Source organism: Charadrius vociferus, unplaced genomic scaffold, assembly GCF_000708025.1.
Source record: "Charadrius vociferus isolate BGI_N301 unplaced genomic scaffold, ASM70802v2 scaffold51, whole genome shotgun sequence".
Taxonomy (NCBI): Eukaryota; Metazoa; Chordata; class Aves; order Charadriiformes; family Charadriidae; genus Charadrius; species Charadrius vociferus.
Genome location: NW_009646939.1, coordinates 5205621 through 5232401, shown reverse-complemented (window position 1 = coordinate 5232401; position 26781 = coordinate 5205621). Strand labels below are relative to the sequence as shown.

The 26781-nt window shown below is 41.5% G+C and overlaps 1 protein-coding gene across 2 annotated transcripts in view; it reads right to left on the bottom strand.

Moving 5' to 3' along the window:
* STAC (SH3 and cysteine rich domain) overlaps positions 1-26781 on the bottom strand; it is a 72296-nt gene that overhangs the window by 29097 nt on the left and 16418 nt on the right. For both annotated transcript variants that reach the window (XM_009894999.1, XM_009895000.1), the window contains exon 2: positions 18059-18335. In XM_009894999.1, the coding sequence (XP_009893301.1) occupies positions 18059-18335 (277 nt within the window). The remainder of the gene's footprint in view (positions 1-18058; positions 18336-26781) is intronic.

The window sequence follows — 26781 nt, the reverse complement described above, 5'->3', positions numbered from 1 at the left end:
TTCCTGATGGTCAACGACTGACAGAGTGAGAAAACAGGATTTCCTCCACCATAAATATAAATTATATTTATAGGGTGGAATGAAAAAAAAAGAAAAATGACATCATACTTTGCCAATACAACACATATTTCGTGTCAGTGCTATCACTGGGTCTAATTCTTCTCTCACGCTGGTCTGTACTGGCCTAACTCTTACCTGCTTTACCAAGTTACTCCAAAGATCCAGCTGAAAAGGCAGTCAATCTCACAGTCCTTTCTGCTGGCTGTGTTATGTTCTTCCAGCAATTTTAGCGTTAACATTACTAGCTAGATATCGGTCCTTACATGTTATAGCCATGTGATCACAGAAGACACACATTTGTCAATATAGCTGTGCATCCAAATGACGTGCAAAATGAATGCAAAGTACCTGTGCTACTTTCAAAAATCAAACCCCAGCTTCTTCAGAACAGAAATCTGTGGTCATGTGAAAACGAGTAACACAATAAATGAAGAAGGAACAACACTGTATTTCTAATGCCAAATGCCACTTGTTACCTGTGGGTAGGTAAGTAGTGGCTTCAAAGAGAGGAAAAGTATTTCAGTCACACACTTGAGTCTACAAGAAGTCTTTGCAAATCAAAATGAAGTTCCCTATAACTACCAAAAAACTTCAATCATGACAATTCATTGTCATTCCTAACTACTTGGTTTACTGTGGGACTAGGCAGCTTGGAAATAATTTGCATGTATCTCCCTGCCTCCCACTGAGGAATAACTAAAGAGCTTAAAGAAGCAGCATTTATTCTGTATTTACACTTAACTACCATTTCTCAAGCTCTGAAAATGGCATTTCTACAAGGCACATTTTCTTTTTTCCCCAGGATAGTTCTTTCTTCTTCAGTTTCTGATCTTCACCACACTAAATCAAACCTCTGCAGAAAATCATGGCTAAGCTATTTCAAAACTGCATGCAAGAGATTAGACAACTACATACTGGCAGTGTATCTGACCCAAAAGTTCCTGAGATTCAGCACTGAGGCACAGCCACAGCTCATATTAGGAAGAACAGATCCACATTCAGTAAAGGTGTAAATGAGACCAGGGCTTGACCCGTTGCGTCGGTTTTTGGCCTCCCATGTAAGAAAACTTGTTGACTTCATGGTTGCCTGAACGGGGCTGGTTTTGGAAGGCATCCTGGTAGTTTGAAATGAGGAAAAAGCAGGCAGAACATGGATCTTGCAAACAAGTTATGTAAAGATGAGTGAGTATACGGTGAGAGTCCTACAGTCACGCCAGTATAAGGGAGGTATTTCACTACGCCTGAACTAGTGGCAGAGGATATAGCAATGTGTTGAAACATTATTTGCCAATAAATTCTCCCAGAGCACTAAAAAGATAGGAGTTTGGTCTGAACATACATTAAATAGTGGAAAATAAGTGGTATTAATGACTAAAAGTAAAAAAGTATGGTGATGACAATAGTAATAATAATAGTAATACCACCACAGGGCAGACTATTTGAGGGGAATTTGTATCATATCACTTATCTGCCATAGGGTACCAGGGCTTGTTTGAAAGTGAAAGCCTCTCTGTGGTGTGCTTATTCCCACTGGGTTAATCTTTCTGCGGATTGAAGCACGGGGAAGGGGAAGAGTAAGGAGAAAGTCCACATTTGAGATGGCCACAGCAGTGTCTGGAAGGGGCAGTGTTCCTGCAGAAGTAGTGAAGTCTGGGACACAAAAACTTTCTCCTCAGGAACTTCTGCTGACTTCTTCTCATCATATTCTGATGACCTGCAACCCTGACCATCACTCTCTTGTTTGCTTCCTGTCCCCCCACCCCTAAATAGCTGACAGCCTGATTGCAGCCTACCGTGAGCAGATATTCCCCTATGCCAACCTTACAGCACAGCTGGAAGCTACTGGTATAAAGTACTCACTGAATTAGCACACCTGGAATCATTTCACTTTGTGGTGGATCAGAAATAGAGGAACTAAAGGCTTAGCAATTAAGGTAAACTTGGAGTACTTTAACATTTTTTTCCTCTGGTTTTCATTCAAAAGGGTAGTAGACTAACAGCTTTGATGGGGGTTTTGTTAATACCTTCAAAAAGTAATCATCCCTCTCGCCCTCTTCTCCAAAGACCCTTCCTAAGGTTATTTAATCAAATCGTTAAATGCTGAGCACGCCAGAACAAAGTTTCTGCTCAGTCGCTTTTTGATTGCAATTTAGGGATGTGTTTGTCACTATTTCTATTCAAGGCACACTACTGCATTCACTGTACAGGGCAGAGCATGTTCAAGGAATGGGCAGCTCTATTCAATACTTCTTTTTTACTTTCATCAGTCAGTGTGTGTCCTTAAGCATCATCTCTTGAGTACCGTATTAGCTGAATTCCAAATACAAGGTGATTAATATCCTCATGGGCTTTTCGATGGGTGCACTGTCTTTGCCTCTTTATGCCTTGCAATATGAACACGTTTGCCAAAACTTGTCTGGGATGGCTCCCCTTTGAGGGACTAATGGTTAAAACTGTCAGAGGCGGCACTAATACGGCACTACTTGGCCCAGATGCTGGCGTTTATGTCGTAAAAATTGCAAGCTGCTAAAACTGGGGGTTTAGAATGGGAAGTACTAGACATGTTTAGCTGACTCGTTGTGCCCATAAACATAACTGGCAACATAGTCATGAAATTCATACAGGGAAAAACACACACACATTTCCACATATGTCTTCTGTGTCCTATGTATTAATGTATCTATTCATTATCTCACAGTCTGTAAAGCCAAAACTGACAAAAGAAACAGTGTTTCACTGGAAGCAAATGAGGAAATTTCATGTCAGGATAGCTGAGTAGCTCTTAAATAAACTTACAAATGAGGTTCTGCCACAGTCATTTTCTTCAGATACCAGCTAATGCATCCAGACACCCGGCACTGGAAGGACGCATTGTTTAGAGAAGCAGGTCATGTTCAATAACGCCTTGCTAGAAATACTCTACGACTGGGTCAGCTCCCATTTGAATACCTAAACAAGTGGCTAGGTTTTCCAGAACAGACAGGGAAAATTGAATCTTGACCTGTTCTGATAATGTGACCTTAAATACTACCAAAAGGACACACTGCATCACTTTTGTAAATCTGGGCCTTTTTTGGAGGAAGCCTAAATGGAAACAGAACACCTCAATACAGGTGAGTGGAAAAGATTTGGAGGCAGAGAGAGACAGAGGAGACAGGGCAGAATTTGATTCCAAGCCTTTATGTCTGTCTCTCCTATAAAAGTAATTTAGAAACCACTCTGCATTTCAGGAAAGTGACAGTTATCCTAAGGAATGCAAATGAGAACTATGTTTGTCACACACATGCAAAAGGAACCTTTATCATCCTCTTGGCCAGCACAGCTATGGCCGCAGCGCTGTTGGCTGATGCTTTCTGCCTGTTGTTTCAAAACTCAACGTAAGATTAATAGCTAGAGAGAGAGAACGAGCCCTACAGCCTGGAGAAATTTGAAAGAAAACTGCAAATGTTGGTAACAATATGACGTTATGCCGACTGTATAAAGATAACTATATTAGGCACTTAAGCTGAAGTGAAAAGAAAAAAAAGAGAGGATAAAAAGACTTAGGTCTATAAAAGAGAGAAATAAGAAGGAAAAGAGACGTAGAGAGAATGTCACCTCCAGCCAATCCAGCTATGACCCAACCACTATTTTTTATTGTTCCAGCTGAGAGGAACTTGCCAGTCAGAAATTGTTTTGATTTAAAACTTTAATAAATAAATACATTTAAAATTACATATTTTCCATAGAACTTCAACTTCTGCTGTGGGAGGCTGATAAAAATAATGAGTGCCATGTCCCTTTCTCCCCAAGCGCATTTGCAATTGTCACCAGAAAGCTGTCTCCATGCCAGAATTTATGGGAAATGGAGAATTTTAAGCAAGCTGGGCCAGTATTGTAGCAAGGAAGGGTTTAGGAGGTCACCGTAGAAGGAGAAAGAAAAGTCCCTGAAATGGCACTGGTGCCCCTGCAGTCATCTCTAAGCCTTTGCACAACGTCCTTTTCTGTCCCCGTCTTCATTTTTAATTAATTGTTTTTGCGTAAAAGCTCTGATGCTGAAAGGGAGACTATTTTTAAAAATTCCTCTATGGCTACTTTCTGCCCCCGCAGCTGGATGCTGCTAGACAAGCGCTCGCCCTCCTCCTTCCCCTGCTCTGCCTCAGTCAGGAGCTGTGAGTAGATCAGAGAATGACATTTTCCACGCAGGACATCCACACCTTTGAAGTTAAAAATCTTGAGCCTAATTCCCCCAAATCATTAGGTTTGTAAGGATGAGCTGGGCTTTCCTTTGCTTACCCTTCCTTGGCCTTCAACCTCCTTGGGTGCCACCCACCGCCTCGGGAATTGCCCCCTTTCTCTGCCCTAGTACCCTCCCGCTTCTTTTTCTTAACTGATGTTGGGACTCCTTTGCCTGCCCTAGCTGACATCGTGGAGATGACAGAGGTGCAGATCCTCAGTTGGTCATCAGGTGAACTACAGCTCAAAGCCTGAACCCAAGTTTCAGCAGCCACCCTAGATGGCCAACCACTGGAAGACACTGCCGTCTGATGCCTGACTGATAATTCAACTTGATGGATGCACAATTGCCAGGTGCATTGACTGATAACACAAATATTCACCTCACATAAAATTACCAGTAATGTTAGCAACCCTCCCATTGGACTTTCCACTGCTAAATATGGGACTGAATGGATTGTTCAAAAAAGCATTAAAAAGAGGACATAATAATTTTGTGGTCTGCTCTGTATTGTTCCTAACTGGCCCGCAGATAAATGTATTATGGCAGCTCTTGGCATTATAATTTTGATGATTCAAAAGGATCAATTTTCCTTTTTTAAGGAGATGAAATTGCACTTTATGGATACCCTTCTCTTTTTACCAGGCTAGATAGTCTGCACTTATTTGAACACTGTGGCAAAGGCACTCTATGCATGAATAACAGATGTGTAGGATGAAAAAGTTCAAAACACACAGAGAAAACTAGGCAAAAATCTTGTTTAGGCAATATTTCATTAATAATGGCAGCATGGGATTGACTTCAAAGGTTTTACTCTTTAGTAAGGGTTTTTTTTTTGTGTGTGTTGTATTTTGTTTTACAGTTAAATCTGTCAGTTCAAAATGTGCAGAGTTGTGGGTAGGTTAAATCAGTAGCTCCTTGGGACGGGGGTACACTGTGCAGGGATGTCCAAAAGCATGTGGGAGCTAGAGGAGGAACCCCTCCATCTGGACCTGACACCTTGACTGATTGGAGCATCCCATTCCCCTGAGTCCACCTTGTGCCAGTCAAAACCAAATGGGGTGTGGGGAGAAGCTGGGACTTCTATCTTTATGTTCTGTAGAGCAGGACTTGATAGTCAACCATGGTACCTGTCCTGCCAAATCAATAGATTTTAGATTATATGTCACTGAGAGGTGTGGATCTCTTTCAGTGCCTACCCCACCCAATTTTCCCATAACAATGTGCAATGTTTAAATAGCAAGAAAAATTGCCTTGCATGTAGGCAGGCAACAAAACAGTGCATAAAATTAGAACTGACTTCCTAGTGACACAGTTTTCTTTAGAAACAACATGCTGAGAAAAAACTGAGGCAGTAATAGGCAGGTTTTTCTTCAAGGCTGTTACAGAGAAGAAAAATATCCCTGCTAAGATAAAGTCCTTTCTAACTTCATGGTTTTAAATCATACATATCAGGGAGAGGAAATGCCTTTATTCCTCTTGCAAATCAACTCTGTAACTCCTTGACAAAGAACTTCCAATGCTGCCAGACTTTTTATTCTGTGGTTCAGGAACAATGAGACTTACTTAAAATGCAAATAGGCCTTTCCTGTCTTTTGGTGAAAAAGTGATTCTCATTCTTGATGGCTGATGATCAGAAGAGGATGAAACTCACTGCCCTGTGCTGAAAAATTTGGCCATGCTAGGTTTTTCTGCAATGCATTTTTCACATATAGCAGCTTTGCTATAAATGTCTGTCCCTGAAAGGAAATATCCACCTCCGTACTTCTTAAAATATCATCTCAGGTTTTTGATCATCTAAATGTTAATTAAGATGCTGGAACACCATGATAAATAAACAACTAACTATTATTGAAAGAAAAAGTCTCAGTCCTCTAAAAACCAAACACGATAAATCATATCTAATGTTGTTTGCTCTAAGCAAACTGACACCGGTATCTCAATACCTACTTTTCTAGACAATTTTCCAGAAAATTTGCTAGACTGCTGAGCCTGTGCCTGTGGATCTTTGCACCAGGTTGCTTTGCTGAGAAGGAAAATAGCTCAAAGAAGATAGGCATAGTCTTGCCTATGGGAGGTGATGCTGAACTGCTCCAGAGACTATGATGGTACTAGAGCTGAACAGAACAAGGGAAGATGGAGGAATTAAACCTTGGCATGGTGTCCCAAAGGAGCACAAGCAGAGATCAGTGGCTGATCTTGGTCTCAGTAATATTAGTAAACATAGTGTGTTCAGTAACTCTTCCTGAGATGAAGGTGATGAAAGTCAGATTTCAAGCAAGATCCTCATGTTGGCAGGTTCAGATTATTTGTACCCATGTTTTTACATGTGTTGAAATGAAAAGCCATCCAGTTACAGCCTTTTTTTGTGTGTTTTGAGACACTTTGAAAAAGCAGTTGAATTTTGTAGGGTTGCTTATATGTGCCGAAAACTTGATCTTTCAAGGGCCTTGTACCATTATAGAGGAGGTGAAAAACGGAAAACCAATATCTGAACAAACACTAGGATGCGAAATGAAGAGCAGGGCTCTGGGCTTGCTGAAAATGTGGGAAAAAGGGTCACAGAACAACAAAACAGTCTCCTGTTAGTAAAGGGATTTAACATCCTCTCTGGTCTGCTAATGGATTTTTAACATTGCCTGTTGCTTGCAGAGCTCCATCATCAATGGGCTTGAAATGAGAGGCTGCTCTGTGCCAGAAGATTAGGACAATCAATTAGGACTATAAAAGGTTTAGTTTAAAAAAAACCAAAAAAACCATCCTGATATGCAAATAGCCAGTTACTCTCTGGCCTTCTGCTGTTTCAAACTTACTGAGGTTGTTGGCTCTTTCCTCCTGTAGCAAAAACACTCCCTCATCAGTGCAACCTCCCGGCGTTGTTCTTGGTTTCTGTTAGCATGGACTGACTGGCAGCGCCTGCAGCGATGGGTCTCACACGTGAAATGCTGACATGTGACTTACTATGGCCACCATTCCTCTCCCTCCCTCTTTTGCCCATTTCACAGCAGCTAGTGGTGGAATAGGAAAGTGGAGCAACAGAAGATAACTCCACTGAAAATCTAGTGCATGGTCAGGAACTGGCCACACACAGGCTTCTGCTCCAAAGCCATTTCTTCCCTTGGATCACACGTAGCAGAGGAAGGCTTCATCAGAACCTACAGGTTTAAATGGTGGAGCTGTCATAGGCAAAAAATAGCTGAAATTGTGAACACAAGCAGGCAACAGATAACTGTATGTGTGTGCATGGGTGAATGTCTGAAATTGAACTCTCAGACAGGAGCCTGCTACTTGCAAGCTGCAACAAGTGTGGGCTGCTTGGAAATTTTGATAAAACTTTGACTAAACAAAAGTGATGCATCCCAAATCCTCCAATTAATAAAGAGACAGGAGACCGACCCACTAGTTAAGAGGCTGATCATGCACTGTTCTTATGCACATACACAATTTAGACTGGAGGAACTGGGAGCCTGGCTTCCAGAAAGAAGATCTGGTGCCAAAAGATGGGTTCCTGAAAGGAAGAAGTGGTCTCAGAAAGAAGAAGTGGGCCCAGAAAGAAGGTGGTGAAGACCTGGGGAGAGGTCTGGGAAACAGGGGAAGAACCTGGAGATGATAAAGCCATGGACATCAATGCCAAGGGATGCCCAGGGACGTTGGCCAGTGGCGGCTGAGATGGGTAACTGCAAGCAACATCACAGCAAGAACTGACATGATCTTCTGCTCAACCTTCCCAGGCCAGCAGTGACCTCCCTGCAGGGAAGGGGAGACCCAGGGAATGAAATGCTGGTGGGGAGGGAGGGAGTGAGCGGGTGAGTGTGAGAAAGAATAAGGAGGGTAAAAGCTGTAATGTCACTGATTCTTCAATAAAACCTTGTATCCAGAGCCTCTCCACATTGGTGTTTATGATGTCTCACCCTTGACAAGATCTCAGCCTCATTTTTGATTCCTTGGTTAAGAAAGAGCTGAAATTTCCAGATGGGGCATTTTGAAAGAGCATCTGTAAGATATGCACCCAAACCCCATCAGCGTCTTAAGTGTTGAATTTTCTGTTGCTTTTCAGAAAAATCTCAGTTTCAGCTAACAAAGAGTTTGTTGCCCTTGGAGAATGCCACTAAGCAGTTCAGTCTGCCAGAACGTGTCATCAGCTTGTTACGGAAAACAACTGCTCATCAGAGGTTATTGCTCATCTGCTGCTCTCCATGAGAAACCATTCTGTGTCTTCCCTTCCAGTGCCATTTGAGACCTGTCATGCTCAGTGGCTGTTCATCCCATTGTGGACAGAGTGGGATAGAGTTAATTTTCTTCACAGTAGCTGGTAAGGGGCTATGTTTTTGATTTGTGCTGAAAACAGTGTTGATAGCACAGGGATGTTTTTGTTATTGCTGAGCAGTGCTTACACAGACTCAAGACCTTCTCTGCTCCTCTCACCACCCCACCAGCGGGTACACTGGGAGTGCACAAGAAGCTGGGAGGGGACATAGCTGGGACAGCTGACCCCAACTGACCAAAGGGATATTCCATACCATATGACATCATGTTCAGCAATAAAACTAGGGGGAAGGTTGGTGAGGGGGTTGCTGCTTAGGGACTGGCTGAGCATCTGTTTGTTGGTGGTGAACAATTGTTTTCATTTGCATCATTTGTCTTTCTTGGGTTTTATTTCTCACTCTTTGTTATTTTCCATTTCATCATCATTATTATTATAGTTCTTATTATATTTTATTTCCATTATTTAACTGTTTTTATCTCAACCCATGGGTCTTCTCACTTTTACCCTTCCGATTCCCTCCCTCATCCTGCTGGGGGGTGGCGAGCGAGCGGCTGTGTGGTGCTTAGTTGCCACCGGGGTTAAACCACGACACTCATCCAGAGGTTATTGATAGAAAATGGACTTCCATGCTCAGCTGTGTTGAGGGACTAGATTGAGCAAACCAGACCAAGCATCCTAGTGTAACCTCTCTATTTGCTAGCTGCAACAAGCTGCAAGACAGACAACATCTCACCTTGCAGTGTAACAGATGTGCAGATGAACCCATGATGACGCCAATCATCTGCTGTGCCTGGGTTTACAGAGGAATGCAAAGAGGTGGAACAAAATGGGACTGCACATAGCAGCCTCTCATTTCAAGCCCATTGATGATGGAGCTCCGTAAGTAACCAGCAATGTTAAAAATTCATCCCTCTGCTTCACAAAAAAAAAAGACCCAGGGCAGCACAAAGTCTGTCTGGAGAGATTCTTGTGCCACACATCTTGGGATATGAAAGACTGGTACACTTCTGAGAGGTGCAGTTAGAAAACCGGGCAATATTAGCACTGCAAATACAAGTTTGTATTTGCAGTCCCTCATCAATACACCGAGTCCTCATTTGGAGGGATCTTCCTGTGCATTAAATCTATAGCCTTTCTTTTGTGATTGCCGAGGAAGCCAATCAGTAACATACTGGCTACGACGTTGTAGCTCACACTGGCTCAGGGATTATACTAGCCGCATGCCATTGCCTCTTTTGGCTGGCAAAGTGGAATTGTGGGGAGTCAGGGGAAGACATAGCCACCATTTTTTTTTCTTTTCTTTTTTTTCTTTCTTTCTTGCTTCCAACCCTTCTATTAAGCAGGAAATAATCTAGTGGTCAAAACAAAATATATCAAGATTTTCATGATCACTGCCTGCATGTTGTAAAGGAAAGAACAATGTAATTACAATTTTCAACTGCAGAGCGTTTCTTCAGAATTAGAAGACAGGGTCGGGATCCATCTGTGTGCAGCATCCTTCAGCACGTAAGATAAACTTATGTCAAAGAGGAAAAAAGTTATAGACTGTGTGTACTCGGAAAACTAAAATTTAGGTAGTTTAGAGAAGATAATTGCTGAAGTTGCATTTGCTTGCATTCATATTACCAAAGCAGAAAGAGCATACAATGCTCCATGTAAGTCACGAGAATCATTGTTCTCTGAGACATCCTTCTCTATTAAGGACAGCAACAAGCAACTGTGGGTAGGCATTTTGCTCTATATGATGGCAATGCTCTGTTTCTTGCAAAAACATTTCTGCCAATTGCCTCCCTTTATGGCTTCTGCAACTAACAGTAAGGTGAAGCTCCTAATAATTTCCCTTCTAGACAATGCTTTTGTCAGCTATGTGGCAATGTAATTATCCACGTAACAGTGATACTTCGGTAGACAAAGACTCTAAGTAGAAAAATAATGTTTTCACTGCAAGGTCAGCTTCAAAGAAGATGCATTTAAATTGCTTATCTGAAAACACCCAATGTCCCGTATGTGCTCTTGAAAAGCACGTAACAGGACATAAAAAAAAGAAATATTGTATTCTGCTTCATGCCTGCCTAGGTCTTTAACAAACCTTAAGCTTGCCATTATGTTCTTCACAAGGGCTGATCTCAGGAGCAATGGTCACTACTAAGTAGGGTGTTTGGTGTTTTTCAATGTAGTTTTTGGACAAAAAACCTCTTGGCTAACATCACGTTAAAATACTGATTGTTGATGTGCTGGTAATTTTTATTGTTTTCCATCTAATTAGGCAGCAAATGTTGGTCAATATTTTTAAAGTCTCTTTTCACTGAGGATTAACTGCAGTTTCATATTAATAGCAATTTCCCCCAAAATTACAGTGAGCTTGAAAATTATCTAGTAACAAATGTTACAAATGCTTGATGCTGTTCAAGGACAAATTAGAATTTAAAATATATTTCTACCCTCTTTTCTTGGCTAAGCAGTTCCTGATTATCCAATTTACTGATAACATTCTTGCCTCATCTCAGAGGAGGAAGCCCTCCCAGAGGATAAACAGACTAAATATTTGCTTTTCAATATTTGCTTTAAAGTATGTTTAACTCTTTATTAGCAAAGAAAAACAGTAATTGCATGCAGGGATGATGTGCGTCCCTCTGTAGCTACTTTACAAATGTGGGGCGGAATGAATTGGATACTCTTTGTCATGCTTATTACAAATAGGAGAGGTACTGATGAAGCACACCTATACTGTGTGTACCATATGTGTTTCTACTTCTTTGCATCTGTTCATTCCCACTTTATGTAATTTTAATAGATGAACTATCCACTTTCTGGAAATTCCATATGACTATACCTGGCTAGTCTATAACAGCATACTGTACAGTTTGATTAAGGTAGTACCTAAGTTCCTAATTCCAGAAGGCTTTTGCTTAGCTCTTCCTACAGGGCTCCTCTCAAAAGTGGGAAGGTCTACACTTATGTAGAGTTATTAACTCAAGAAAGAAATCCTAGGAGGAGCCAGGTTCTATTTCAAGCTAATAGATACATTAAAATTATTATTTTGCATCGATTTTTTGCAGATGTATGTTAAAATATACAATGGTTTTGTTTGCCCTAACCCCTAGCATAGCAGGTCAGAGAGGACTGAAGTAATTCTCACTCATACCAATTCTCCCAAGTGCTAGAATATTTAGGTACCCAGAGCCATTCAGCACCAACTGGAGTGAGAACCCAAATCTAAATCCAGGAGTGGGTTTACTGGAGGGAAGGAGGAGGGAGAGACAAGGACATTAGGACAATTAGTAACACAGGGGATGGCACCTGGTACCAGTCACTGACAAGGTTACACAACTGCCCCTTTGCCTTACAATCAAAACCAAAGAAGGCTGGATTCAGCTGGGAAACTCTTTGCCCTCTTGCATTAATAATAATCAGCATTCACACACGCTATTTTATACTGCAATTTTCTATCACCTGGCAAATAGATCTGGGAAGGCTCAGCTGCAACTGCACAGGCCTACTGGAGAGGTGGACATGAAGCCACCTCCACAAGCTGCTCCAGGGGCATCTCCTCCCCACTGGCAGCAATTTACCCTTCTCTACAGGGGACAACTCCCATGCTGACGCAATGGCAACACGAATCTCTTCCCCCAAGGTCATCTGGGCTAGGAGGTGCTAGAGAGACTGGGAAGAGTGGAGAGCAGGGTGAATGCTAATGAATAACACTATTTTTTCCTTTATCCTGCAAGAAAGAAATAAAAATGCCTTTTTTTTTTTCTTTTTCCCCAAGAGCTCTGGAGGAGACCTCCAAACTCCCATAGCCTTGGAAACACAGCTTCAGTTACAGTCACACTTCCCAGGAGTACTTCTACTTTGCCTAGCTGCCAAGCAGTGGTGATGAACCTGTGACCATTTATCACATCCTTTGTCTACCTGGATAATGCTGAATAAAGGCAGGCTTGGCTCAAACCAGAATGCCTACTTCATGGAGTGAGGCAGCAAGCTTAAAAAAAAGTCAAGAATATTCTTTATGAGGGAGCTGATAAGACTGGAAGCAGAAAGCACTGTGTCATAGTTCCTGTGAAATTTTGCTATATTTAATAAACATACACATAAATTACAGTTATATAAACACTTCCTCAAACTATGGAGTTTTTCCATTACTTATTAGTCGCGGTTACTGATAGTCTAAGAGAAGAGGTTCAGATGTAGCAACTATCAAAAATGGGGGACCATAGCTCCAATCCAGATCTCTTTTGTTCCTTTGTTCCTGTATTTGAAAAGCTGGGCCAATTTATCAACTTTGAGCCTAGCTTTATGGAGGATGTTGCATTACAGCTTTGGGAATAAAAGTGGTTGAAAGTTCTAGTAGCCACAGCAACACAGTGAAATAAAGATATACAGGCTGCTTTTAAAAGATGTCGCCATAAACAATTATTCATGGCACTTTGTTGGTTGTTTAAAACTCCAGAATGACTGGCTAAACCAGAAGAGACGGTGGTAGGAGTGAGCCAATACTGAAGGGATAGCATAATTTCACTGCTTAAGCACTGTGGATTAGTAGACGGGATGTAAACTGTACTAGGAGTTTATTATTGGTTTTATCTTTTTGCTTGCTTGTTTCTACAGGTTTCTCTGACTGCAACCTAGCTAGTTCCCTGAGAAGGCAGGTACTGAGTTATTTACCTCCAGAGCTGCAAAGGTATGGACAACCTGCATCCAAACCAGAAACTCTACTGACCTGAGACCAAATATAAATGCATGTATCTGAGATACCTAAGCCAGCAATGGCATGATCCTGAAGGATCTATTTTTGACTACTGTTGGACGTTGCAGACCACAATTTGTTTGGTCCTTCTGAAAATTTGTGGCCCTCTAGCATGTCTTTCCAGGCAAAGACACCCCAACAAATATGCCAATAAAACAGGCAGTTGGTCAAAATTCTGTGTCAGAGTTAAGATGAAACACGGAATGAAACTTCTAAGTACACTTTTGAAACACAAGGAAACAACAACAATGTTATAAATGAACAGCTGTTTCTTTAAAACACAGCTTTAAAGGATTGACTTTAAAGTCAGCTATTTTTAAAAGCAAAGTAGCTTACTTTTTTCTACACTACTTATATTTGACTTAGATGGGAATACATTAATTGCATGTAATATGCTTGGAATGTGTGGAAAAGAAAATTTTTTCCATGTGAGTCAGCACAGGAAATGAACTGCAAATGAGTAAAATGTTGAGAAGTCTACAGATGGAGTTTTTTTAAAAATACACAGTGTTTTTCAAGAGTAGAGTACTGACATCATGTTTTCTTCAAGAGTAAAGTATCACAGAGATGACCGATGACACACTAGAGATGGAAGAGGAGCAAGAACTTACTTCTGATCAGCATAGTTTAAGACTGTAATCTGATGCAACATCAATTTAATAGTTTCTATCTTTGCTGGTGCCAGGTAGTTCTGCCTCCCCTCATCGGACATTGCAAAAGCTTACCACATTCTTGCTAAACACAGAAAATGGTAGGTAACACGAAGCAAACTCAGAGGTGTTCTGACTTGATTGTCTTTTCATGGTGATGTAAAATGAACAAAGCAGTGTCTTCTAAATAATGATCTAGTGATTTCACAAGATATTTCGATTTTCAAAATTTTCCCTTGCTGGGGTTAGATATTAAAATGCTACTAGTAAGCACAGCAAATGAACAGGTTTTTAAGAGTCACTGCGAGAGGATGTTCATATATGTAACCTGCCATGGAGCTGAATCCTCACTCCTAAGTTAACCAAAAAGAGTCACTGCGAGAGGATGTTCATATTTAGGAAAATATGTAACCTGCCACGGAGCTGAATCCTCTCTCCTAAGTTAACCAACACTTGGAGCTCATAGCGGCAGTGAGCAGCAGAAAGGAGCAGAGTCTGCTCCAACATACTATTGATTTGTTCTGAAATGACATGAATTATTACTGTTGACTTCAGTATTAGAACTGATGATTGTATTGGAGTAATTGATGCTGTAGGAAGGCCCCATGAATGTAGAACGGACCCTCCATGCTCTCCTCAGAGCTTCCTTGAATCTGAAATTTTCTCCCTTATTTCATTTGGCAGAAAACTACTGCTTCTCTATCAAATTTTCCTTCTGTTTACTGAGGTGGAACTATAGCCCCAGTCCAGTCCACTTAGCAGGAACACTTCGACTCCTGTCTTTAATGTGAGGCACGAAGCACAATATTAATATCGTTTTCTCCTTTTTGAAATCAAGCCAATGAACAGGGTTTCTTTTGAATATGTTGCATTGCACTCTGGGATGCATGAAAAGGATTTGAATGAGTAAGTTTGCATTATACTGATCCTAGTAAACATCTTCCTCTGAATGCTGAAACCAATTACATGTATTTGGCCTTTATCTTATGACTGTACTTCTGTCAAATAAAAAAAAGAGGCACATGTGCTGCATCCCAAAGGCAACATTTGGCTCATAGTGCCTAACAATCAAAGAGGGATGATGCACATATTTTTTGTAGGAAGATAATGTTTCACGTTCCTTTGCTTTAATTTTGCCGTGAAAAGAGCAGCACAGGGAGCCTGCTGCCTCTGCTTCGAGTGTCCTGTTCGCTCTGAAGCTACAGACAGATTCTGACACGCCAATGAGACTGAAGCGCGTACTGCACGTTCATGCTATGCACAGTTCATCATGCTGCCCCGTACCAAACAGAGCTGCTTAGTTCATAGATCAGAGAGCCATTTAAGGTGAACCTGGAATCATTCTTGGTGGCAAAATTGAAACCATCTAAAGTCAAGCCGGGATTTTCCTGGATTCTTTCCCCCAGTCTTCAAAACATGTATCTGTCTTTGCCTTTATTCTCATCAATAAGGAATTTAAAGCCATAGACTCATTACTCTCAAATGTCACAGCCTGTGAAAAATGCAAATAGAGAGAACAAATAGGCTCCATGTTGCAAGTATAAATTCAGAGTCCCTGCACAGAAGGGAATTTTTTTCAGTCTGCCTTTGGGAGCAGGCTTGACACAGTTTCCTGAAAAGCTGCCTGTTTTGCTTCACCATCCCCATAACCAACAGTTGCACAACTTGTATGGATTAATTGAGCTGCAAACAGTAACATCCAGATCTCCTATGCTGCTTAAAATACAATACAGCGAAACCAGGCATGACTGCAGAAAGGATCAAAGAGAGAGGATTACAGGAATAGAGAAGATGTCTTTCTATGAGAATCAGGGCATCTAGAATCTAAGGCATTATAAGGTAAAACTCTTAACATCTCTTCTGCCATACCTCCAAGCAAAGAAGAGCTGGAGGAGGTCAGAGCAATTCACCTGACTCAGCCTTCCACCATACAAAATAGGTCGCATTAGCTTCTTCAGCAATTATGAAAGGCTTCTTTCTCTAATGAAGTAGCCAAGATACAGAACAGAAAAGGGAAGCCCTCAGAGGACAGAAAAGAACAGAAAAAGTTCAGAAGGCAGGTGGGGTTAAAGCTGATGTTTTGGAGCTTACAGCCATGCTTCAGAACTTTCCTATTCCAGGCGGGATGCAGATTGCCCAGCAAAGGAGAAGGGCACGGGTGTTTATGAACTGGAGTTACTCCCTACAAAGTTTGCTGCCAGTAATAATCCATCTTGAGCAGCAGTGTTTTGAAACAGTATTGCTGAGTCGTGAAGATTTGTGATGATACTAATCTCCGTACAACTTCATGAGAAGCTGCCAGAAATGCGAAGGAACTACTTTTGTAGTATATATTTGTGAAACTAAGCTTTGATAGAACGTCCATCGACATTACAGAAGAAGACAAGTTCTGGGCCTGCTTCCACACATAAAGTTGTTTCAACTGACTGCCTATCTTCCAGACTTCCTTTCAATCTCTGGACTATGAACTTCCCTGATGTTGATGTTTTACTCCTTCTCCCCTTGACTTGTTCTACCATTTAAAGTGGAAAAAATCTTAGAAGACTGGAAAACAACACCAAAAATCTGGTATCAAAACTTCTCTGTTTCCCTGGATTCAGTAGAGCAGAGACGATGAAATGAGGCCTCACGTTTAATTCTTTAATTTATGGAAGCAGGATTGTATTGTATCAGATTTAATGTTCTGCAGACGACTGCCTTTTCCAAAGAACACTAGTTCCCCACCCAAGTGGGAGACACTGAGCACCCCCATGTGGAAAAGGAGGCATCATTCTCTGAAAAAGGTTGAGCAAACCTATCAGCATCTTTCAAGAAATTACCATACTGTTATGTGAAAGGCAGTGGCTTCCATGCCAAGGGACACGAGTTTCTTACAGTAAGCTAGACAAATTACAGACAATAGGTTGTACCCAAAGACCTGCACTATTTTTACATGAAGCTAAACCAGTGTTATATTCCTTTTCCTGCCCAAAAACCTGGAAATCATGTCACTCGCTTTCACACTGGTACGCTGCCACTGAATTAATTCCTGACACTGTGCTGGGACAACTAGATGATAAGCAGCAAGAAGACCAAATCATGTGCATAACAAGCTAGCCACAACAACATGAATTTCTAGGGCCAGACTTCTGAATAGCAACTCCTGCAGCTTCCCACACTGGTGACCATGCACGTTCTACACCTCTAGCCACCTGCCACCACTTCTTTCCTAACCTCTCATTGCACAGCCCCATAGATAACCTGTAGCATGAAGGCTGGATTTTTAGGCTTTCCACAGTGCACTGAAAATTACCTGACAAGCAGGGCTCTGTATGGAGTTGTTCTCTGCACACTGAAGAGAATAATAACTGGTTAGCTCTGTCCTCTATGTCTGTCTATCAGTCAGTCCCCGGCAGTAACTTACATGCTCATGGACAGTTTGAGAGAGAAGACAGGGTGATCTTTCAAAGGTATGAAGTTTGTGTCAGGTTTTGTGAGTAGGAGGGATCAGGTAGAAGAACCCCAAGAAAGTCTGCAGTGTGAGTTCAGCCATTATTTGTTCTGTTGGCCTGGTGTCCCAAAACACGTGTCATATACAGCCAACACACACACACACACAAGCAGCCTGGAGCCTACCACCCAGCAGATGTTACTTCTTGCCCAGTTGTCACTTAGGAGAGATGTGAGGCAGCTGGAGGAGGTAGGCATGGTCGCCACAGTGAATGGCAACTGGGGGCATTGCGGGGTGTGGGGGCAGGCATGAGGATCAAGACTGGCAGAATTACTGCTGTGGACAAGTAAGGAGAGCGGACGCAAATTTGCAAGACAGATTTCTACTGTTTCTAGTGTAACATACAACAGAGTTTGTGCTTGGTGCTCAGTATAACCTGAACGAGAGAGGAATTTGACTCTAGCTGAAACCCTCACCTGTGATTTGTGATAACAGTGCACGTCTACAAGGCAAGACAGCTGTCAACAAATATAGAACTTGTATTAACCTGTAGCAGATGTGACACAAGTCCAGATCCTTTTGGCATGAATATTCTCAAGCAGACATCTGGGCTCACGTAAGTTATGGAAAGGTCATCCTGCACGTTCTAGCGCAGATACCCACACAGATTTTAAAAATCATTTCTTACCAACAATCATGTGGTTGCAGACATCGCAGAAGGTGGGTTTTTTGAAGATGTGCTCCTGGAAGATGTGAGCCTTGTTGTTTTCTGGCAGCTGCTGGGCTCTGGTGGGGGAGGACGCCAGGCTCTCTGAGCTGGGGAGCTGCCCAGTGCTTGTGCTCACCTCAGGCATCAAGTCTACTTGCAGTTTCACATCGCTATTAGTCCTCTGGAAGAAATTGTCTGCACTTTTACTCCGCAAGCTTTTGGTCTTGAAGGAGAGTGATCGTTTCAGTTTCTGCAGCTGCAATAAATAAGCCAGTTACAATTACTGCCTTTTCCTCTTCAACAGCAAGGCAAGGCTCTTGGTTTTGGGGTGTGCTTTTGACAAGGGAACCTGGGAGCCACTGGCAGACCTTGAACCACCTGAACAATAAAAATGATTTTAGAATTTAACCAGCAATTTCAGAGCAAACAAAACAGATCCCAATCAGAAAATAAACTACATATAATTTCTAATAGACAATAAACTTGATAGCCCTAATGAATGCTTCTATTGGTCTTTTCTTTCAGGTATGACAGCAAAGAGAGTTTTATGCACTGGAGAATATATCCTTTGTATTCAAGCATGAGAAAACTTAGAGTATTATTTATCCTCGCATGGTCCTTAAGCAGCCTGTAAAGCCATTTCAGGAACAGCTGTTAAATGGTAGTACAAGAGGAGTGAATTCAGTAAATATATTTGATATATTTAAATTTCTTGAATTTGGCAGAAACAGAGATTATATGCAGTTTTGACTGAGAAATTCTTGTTTTCTTTTATTTTTTTAAAGGAAAGAAGGCTAAGGAGCAGCAACAGTATGATTAACTAGCCAATCGATAGTTAATGCATTAATTAATTAATACTAGTTAACACACATTCACATCTATTCTTGTGTATTGTATTGTGTCTTGATTGTCAGACTATTAAGTCCCACAATAAGGCATTATTAACTTAAATTTGTTAACTCAAACTCTTTACCTGTAAACTGACTTGTACCTTATCAGACCTCCTTTCATCCTTCTCCCCCAAATTTTATAGAAGGCTGAGAGGGGCGCTAAGTAAGACACAGAAGCTATCAGGATATCAGCTACACAAATTTGTGGGTTTGTCAACTCCAGTGGCCCACGAGTAGAGTCTGGGTAAAAGGAAAGCCAGCTTTGTGTCCACTTCATGTTTTCTATCTCTGAAGTGTAATACCGCCATCTCAGCTTTCACTCAGCATTATTCCAACCACTGCAAAATCATTTCAATCACTGCTGCAATTCTCTGGATGAATGTGATGTAACAATTGAAATTTTCCATGCCGCTCAGGCTGCCTGTGGTAACCTGCAGGAATGGTTTATATGAGACACTGTTTATGTTAGAAGTAATGATGATCGGGAATCATAATTCACACTAATATAAAAGGAAGGAGTTCACATACTTTCCCAAAAAAGCATGGCACTGGTCTGTCACACTGACTTAGTAGCCTCAGAGCACTTGCTCTCCCCAGGTTCTATTCCTGATCCATCCATTTACTTTAAGATGTTGCAGAGAGCACGCTGTCGGAGAGGAGCCTCAAGGCGTCCCAGGGGGAAGCCTCTCTTCTACCTTCAGACATGGGCAGCTTTTTCTTGGAGAAGGGAGACACTCCAGCTCTCTTCCCCACATTTCACAACAAACTCCCTGAGTTCAATAAACAGGTAAAGAGCTGCCATTGCCTCCAGTTAACAGTGTTTGGGTTTGCTACATGGGAGCAAACTGCATTCCGCTCCCCGAGCTGTTTCTCCACAGTGGCTTTGGGAGCAGGGAGGGATCAGAGCCAGGGGCCCATCCCACATGCACCACTCTCACCCGTGACTCTCTCTGGGTTCACAGGAGGAGCACTGGATCCAAAGGAAGGAAATACCTGTTTGCAAGAAACTCTCAGTCTCTGGGGGAATGTGTAAATAAAAGCAATTAAGTCATTAAATGCCAACTATGAGGTAAGAGAAGTTTCTGGTGTCTGAAGCTCTTCCAACTGAAGCTTGGACTAGTCATGGAGTAGCTGAGCCCAAAACTCACTGTACAACAGCACCAACAAAATATGAGATTCTCCCTCTTCTGATTGCATGTTAGGTCACCAGCTCCTGAAATCACTGATGTTACTCAGTACTGAGATTACTTCATCTCCCCAGTGACAGTCAGGAACTCAGCAATAATTCACACCCCCCTTCTCCTGAAATGCTTCTCACTGAAGTCAGACCTAATTAGTGTAGCAAAACACAGAGAATTACACCACCACAAGGTGACATTATTGATTTGCCATCCATTTCTACAGTGCCACATGAAGTTAATTAAATTTCAAACCGCTGCTTCTGCCACAGAAAGAAGCCTCAGCTGAGCAATACAGTATTTGTTTTATCATGAAACAATTGTCCTGCTAGTTTGGACAGTGCATGCAGTATATTTTAAGGAGCTCTGCATTTACCATCCTTACCCCATTCTCCAGCGCACAGTCATTTGCCAGTCAAAGGAGGTACCAACAGCTTTTCCTCCCTTAGGTAGAAAAGTCAACAAGTTTCCAAAAGAGGGATAGTCCAGCATTCAGGCTATGCGTGTCCAAACATATGCGCTAAGTTGCACGCACACTGAGGTGAGCATGCAACTGTGCATACTCCATGTGCCTCCAGCCACAACGTTCCGAGTTTGAGATAGTCCTCTTTGAGATTCCCTGAGCGTTATCCTGTGTTAATGTGGTTAAATAACTTCCGGACAAGGTGGGCATCCTTGTTGTTACCCAAATGCAAATTTCATACTCATTTGCATTCAGGCTGGAAGACACCTACATGTTTGGCTTCCATTCCATACCTAAAACACCAACGAAAGTCTGCAGCTATTATACCCCAAATAGGTTATATGTGTACGGAAGTGACTATGCAAAAATGCAGAACACAGGCAACGTTTAGCATTTTGCACAGCTAATTACGCACTTTGCTCAGTACTGTCAAAAAGTACTTCTCAAATCAGAGTGCTCTACACCCATCTTGCACAAGTGAGAGCATACAGGGGAATAGAAGATTAGTATCAGGTTTTAAAAATTGATCCAACTTTCCTTTCTCATACTAGGCCCTCAAGAGAATTTGAAATAGAGTACTGGTACATGATTGTTTACTCAGAAAAAGTTGGCCCAAGCAAGGGCAAGCACGGGTTGTTGTACAAATAGTATAAATTTTAAAACCATAAAAGCTTAAGTGATTATTATGCTGCGGTCAAGTGAGCATCACTTCCCTTACTTAAATACCAACGTCTCCTTATTTTGAAGTATGTTATGGCCCAGCTCTGTTCCTTTACCGGAAGATTTCAAATGTAATTAAAGATAGGCAGGTAATAATCTGCTGTAAACTGATTTAATGCACTTGTGATGCTTCTAATAGAGCTGCTAAGGCATTCACCTGAGGCAGGAATCGGGTCTGTCAGAGAGGAAAGTACGCAAATTTTACTATTCATAATTTATTTCTGTAGAATTAATGAGTCCAAAGTAAAATCTTAGGAAGAAACACTACTGAACTTTGGAAAAACCTCTGACTAGGGTTGTTCTGCACTGGATGCTTACTTCAAAACTTCAGTGGAAAATCACATACTGGGATGGCAAAAAAACCCTGAATCAAGCTCAAAAAGGCTTTAAGAAACATATGTGAAATAAATTTCATAACCCTTTCACATTTTGTCCTCTGCAAGAAGGCTAAAAATTAGCTTCCATTTAAATAAAAATTAAATTCCCACAAGCACAAGAGTTTTTCTAGACTCATGATAGAATCATGAGACTTTGCAACATTGACACCTAAGAAACATGAACCCTTGATAACAAATCCAGGATGTTCCTGTGGTTTGAAATTAGAGTCAGGGAAAAAAGTTTGTCTCCAGTTAAAAGCATTTTATCAGTCACACAGACTTTCAGCGACTGCACATACTAACCCGCAGGCAAGGTAGAGATAAGTGCCACAGCTAAACCTCAGAGCATGATTAACCTTTTTTTTTTTTCAGTATCATCCAGCACAATCTCCATCTGCCTCAGAATTACTGAATGTTCCAGCTTCAAGCGATCACGAAGCTTTGACGAACCACAGCTTATCAGCACCTCTTCTGTTCCTAATTCCCCTATACTACCATTCTTCAGCTGCTATAACCAGAAAACAGGAGGCAGCAAAAGGACAGCTATTGAAATTCATTCCTAGTGTTAACTAGGGGCCACTGCTTTTGGTGTGAATGGGGATTGCACCTGCCCTCACTAAGACTTTATCTGATTTAAGCATTGGAATCGCACAACTTTTTTCTACATTTTTGGTTCAAGAACTTCCCATGGAAGTTGGGAAGATGTGATTTGAACTATTCTATAATCCCTAGCTTTGCAATTACAAAAGATAACGTACTACTACTTATCTACTCTGCTCTGGTGAGATCCCACCTGGAGTACTGTGTCCAGCTCTGGAGTCCTCAACACAGAAAGACATGGACCTGCTGGAGCACGTCCAGAGGAGGGCCACAAAGATGATCAAAGGGCTGGAACACCTCTCCTATGAGGACAGGCTGAGACAGTTGGGGCTGTTCAGCCTGGAGAAGAGAAGGCTCCGGGGACACCTTATAGTCGCCTTTCAGTACCTACATGGGGCCTACAGGAGAGCTGGGGAAGGACTTTTTACTAGGGCATGTAGTGATATGTCGGATGAGGGGGAATGGCTTCAAACTGGAAGAAGGCAGGTTTTTGAAGCATTTTTTTCACTCTGAGGGTGGTAAGGCACTGGAACAGGTTGCCCAGGGAAGTTGTGGAAGCTCCATCCCTGGAGGTGTTTAAGGCCAGGCTGGAGGAGGCTTTGAGCAACCTGGTCTAGTGGGAGGTGTCCCTGCCCATGGCAGGGGGGGTGGAACTCGATGGTCTTCAAGGCCCCTCCCAACCTAAACCATTCTATAATTCTATGATAATCTCCACCCTGCAAAGAGTAATTTATTCTGGCTCCTAACTACTCCCTGAGTGCAGTAAGGGAAAAAGTGCTCTTTTTCCCTTATGTCTCCAGCTTGTCTACACTAGCAGTCAGCGTGGCTTAGTAGGAGTGGACCTGGAGAACGAAACAGGGGCTGTTGAGGACCTAGCATACATACACAGTGTATGCATTTCAGGGCAGAGAGTACTCTGAACGAGACCAGTCCTTTAGTCCCGGTGTGCATTAGGTGCACACCTGGACCACAAACAAATCCCCAAGTGATGCAGCCAGAGCTCTATGCACCGCAACAAGGACCAAAGTGGGATGAGCAGCAACAACTGGGAGATTTGCTTTGAAACCACATGCCCAAATCAAACTAAAATGCTGAGATTGGTTTCCCCTATGCCATCACCATTTCTCTAGCATCACTTCTTCATCACACCTTCTCACCATTCAAAGCTTAGGGAAAGTCTTACTCCCTCCACATCCTTCACACAAATGCTTCGTTCCCCTTCCTGAAGCTTTCTGCTTAGTGATCTCAGTGTGAAAGGTGGTTACTAGGAGGACAAACTAATTATATTGTATTGTATTGTATTATATTATATTATATTATATTATATTATATTATTTTGCTTGGGCCATCAGCTTTGGCATTCAGAGTAAACCCTCATGGAGTCTGTCCACATCAGCTTATTTCCCAACATCCTTGGTCTTGTTCCCTTCTGAGCGGCTGCTAACCATCCTTGCCAGCAGCAGAGGCTCCTGCGCAACATGGGGCCAAGAGGGAGATTATTTTTATACGTTTCCACTCTTAACTGTCTTGCAGGAGAAATAAACTAATGAACCAAGCTTATCAACTGTACTTCACTGGCAGACCACATAACCAAGCCCTCATTTTCAGACATCAGCTGTCTGCTGTATTGCTACTGTGCTAGCAATAAAAAAAAAAAAAAGAGATATTGCTTGCTCTTCTCTGTTCCTTTCTTTACACTAGTGTTAACACTATCACTGGATGGATTACAAGTAATGCAGGGTATTAACAGAGCTGGAATGAGCCATCAAGCCAGGTTGATTCCTGCAGTTCTTAAAAAATGTAGCTGTTTTGTTTAGCTATGCAGACTAAAAATGCTCTCTCAGCAGATTTCACTCTGCTGTGAGATAAACATCTACCTTCTGTAAGGAACCATTTCTTCTTCCTTTCAGCTTCTTAGAGCAAGGTTCCAAATTATTTGACTCTCATGTCGTTATAAAAGAAGGACTTAAACGCATAGGGCCCAAATGACGCTGTGTCGATTCACGAGAGAGCAAGTCAGGTACGTGGGATATTACCAAAAGGGACTCAGACCAAAAGCCTTTCAAATAAGGGAAAGAACTAAAGTCTTGAGGAATGGCATCTGTTCTACTGAGCACAATCCATTTTCTGGGTCAAGGAGCATTCAATTTGTATTAGCAACCCTCAGAACGTACTTCAGATGTTAACTAGATTTGTTGAAGGACTGGATGTTACCAGGGTGTGAGCTAGCCTGGTGGCATTGCTGCGCTTCAGCTAGCTATGCTGATTAAAAGCAAACAAGGAACCAGCTCAAACAGAAGCGCTTACTTTTTGTGAGCATGAAGGCTAATGATTCTCTTCTTCAAATCGAGGAATATAAAAGTAAGTGATTTTTGAGCACAGGCGAAGGTGGTTTTTTTTTTCTGGATTTAATTTGAAAATGCACTGCCTTGGCATTTTAATGAGCAAAAATAAGATTATGACATGCCCACAGCCAGTATGCAATTTCACAAATAATATGTGTGTTTGCCTGCTGATGAGAGAAGTACCACGTCTTATAGCATTAACAAGATAAAAGGATATTTCAAACACTTAAGGGGTTGGCATTGTTTACTGGCAAAGCATCCATGATAAAATTTGTGAGCAAAGCTGATTCCTTTTCTACCTTCTTCATTCGAAATAATAAATAGTACAAATACTCTACTAGTGCAAATTGAATTAGCTACACTGACTTCAATTGTAGCAGATTTACAGAGTCTGAGAATTCGGCCCTATCATGTATCTGTGTCTGCCCTAGCCAGCTTTCTTGGAAGCTGTATCCTTTTAATCTACTACAAAGAGGGAATGTTCGTTGTTGTAGAATCTGCTACGTGTTATATTTGTCTATTTTCCCAAACAGATTGCATAGCTGGCATTAGAACAAATACGTTTGTTATTGTTGTAAAGAAATAAATAAATCAAACCGTCTGGTTGAATACTGTATTGGACTAGTCAAAGGAGAGACATTTTCCATAATACCTAACAATAACATTGTTAGTGATTTATCAGGTACCTCCAACTACTCTGGTTGGCTCTTGCTGCTCTGATTGTCACTCTCAGATTCTCCTCCCTGCCCTATACTGTTTTTGAAACCCACTCGCTGATTCTCAAACCTATTTAGGATATAAACCTTTGCAGGCAGGGCTCTTTCTGTGATTTTTTTTTTCACACATAGAGTCCTAACTACAATGAAATGCTCTGATTGGTGTGTCAGAGCGTAACAGTAAAAATCCCTGAAAGACCCCCAGGGTTTGAAAGTAAGAAATCTGAAGGGATGCTCACTTGTCACTGCTCCCACAAATGTCACTGTGAATCACATGTTCTCAGCCCTCTCCTGATGTACGACATCCTTGGCAGCTGTGCATTTGAATCTCTAATTGGCAGACCTCTAAATTATCAAGAGGCAAAGTCTGCATGTGTAGCCAAACAGTGGGTTTGCTCGGTAGACCCGTTCATTCTGTATGACTCTCAGGTTTGGTTTAAACCAAGCTGAAAAATTCATCTAGTTCTCAACAATTGCTCCTGCAGTCGGTTTGAAATTGTCCTACAGTTTTGGGTACATCTTCTTCTAATATTGCAAGGAACCAGGATTAGCAAATAGGTGAGACAAACGTGAAATAAAGTGCTGAAAATTTCAAGACCTGAAAATATGAAAACATCTACCTTGTGCTCCAAATTCCTTTACATATCTTCAAAATTCAGCATAAGATTTGACAGGACAAAGTAATGCAGTCCAGGGAGTGACAGATTTGAGGAAACACAAACAATTTAAGTCTTTTTATACAGGAATTAAACAATTTATACAGGAATTATACAATTTAAGTCTTTTTTATCAAAGACTAAGTAAAATCCTCCCTCACCCATTTAATAAATTTATTTATTTAGCCAAAACTCTCAGATTTTATATCTAATGGCATTTTTGCTGTTGTGTTTTTGAACAGCCCTATTTTAGTGTATTCCTCTCTTTTCTTTTAACCAGGCTATATTAGAAAGAGTAATCTAGAAATGAAAGAGTGCATATTACATTTCTCTTCCTGAGGGATCTAGCCTTTATTAGTATTTCTTCAAACTTCCTAACAGGTTTGATTCAAGTTTAGTTTGGGGAAAAATGCTTGCAATACCACTCAATCATGGCTTGTGTTCAGCCTGCTTCTAAGCAGAGAGGAAAAACAGTGAATCTTTCTCAAATTTGCAGCATTTCAAGCTAATAACTCACAAGATCTTTCAGAGAAGCTTTACTGTAGGTTTCCAAAGTTTGTCAACTGATTCATGAAAATCAGATTAGCCGTCCCAAAGTAGATCTGCTAGGTTTGTTGTGTTGAGCTCAATGACCATCAATTCTTCTGCCTTTGTCGGCATGTGCATAAATCAAAATATGTTGCAAATCAAACTAAGAAACACTTCAGCCATGTCCAAAGCCTGTTGCTTGTCTTATAATGGGGTTGGGAAATGTTTC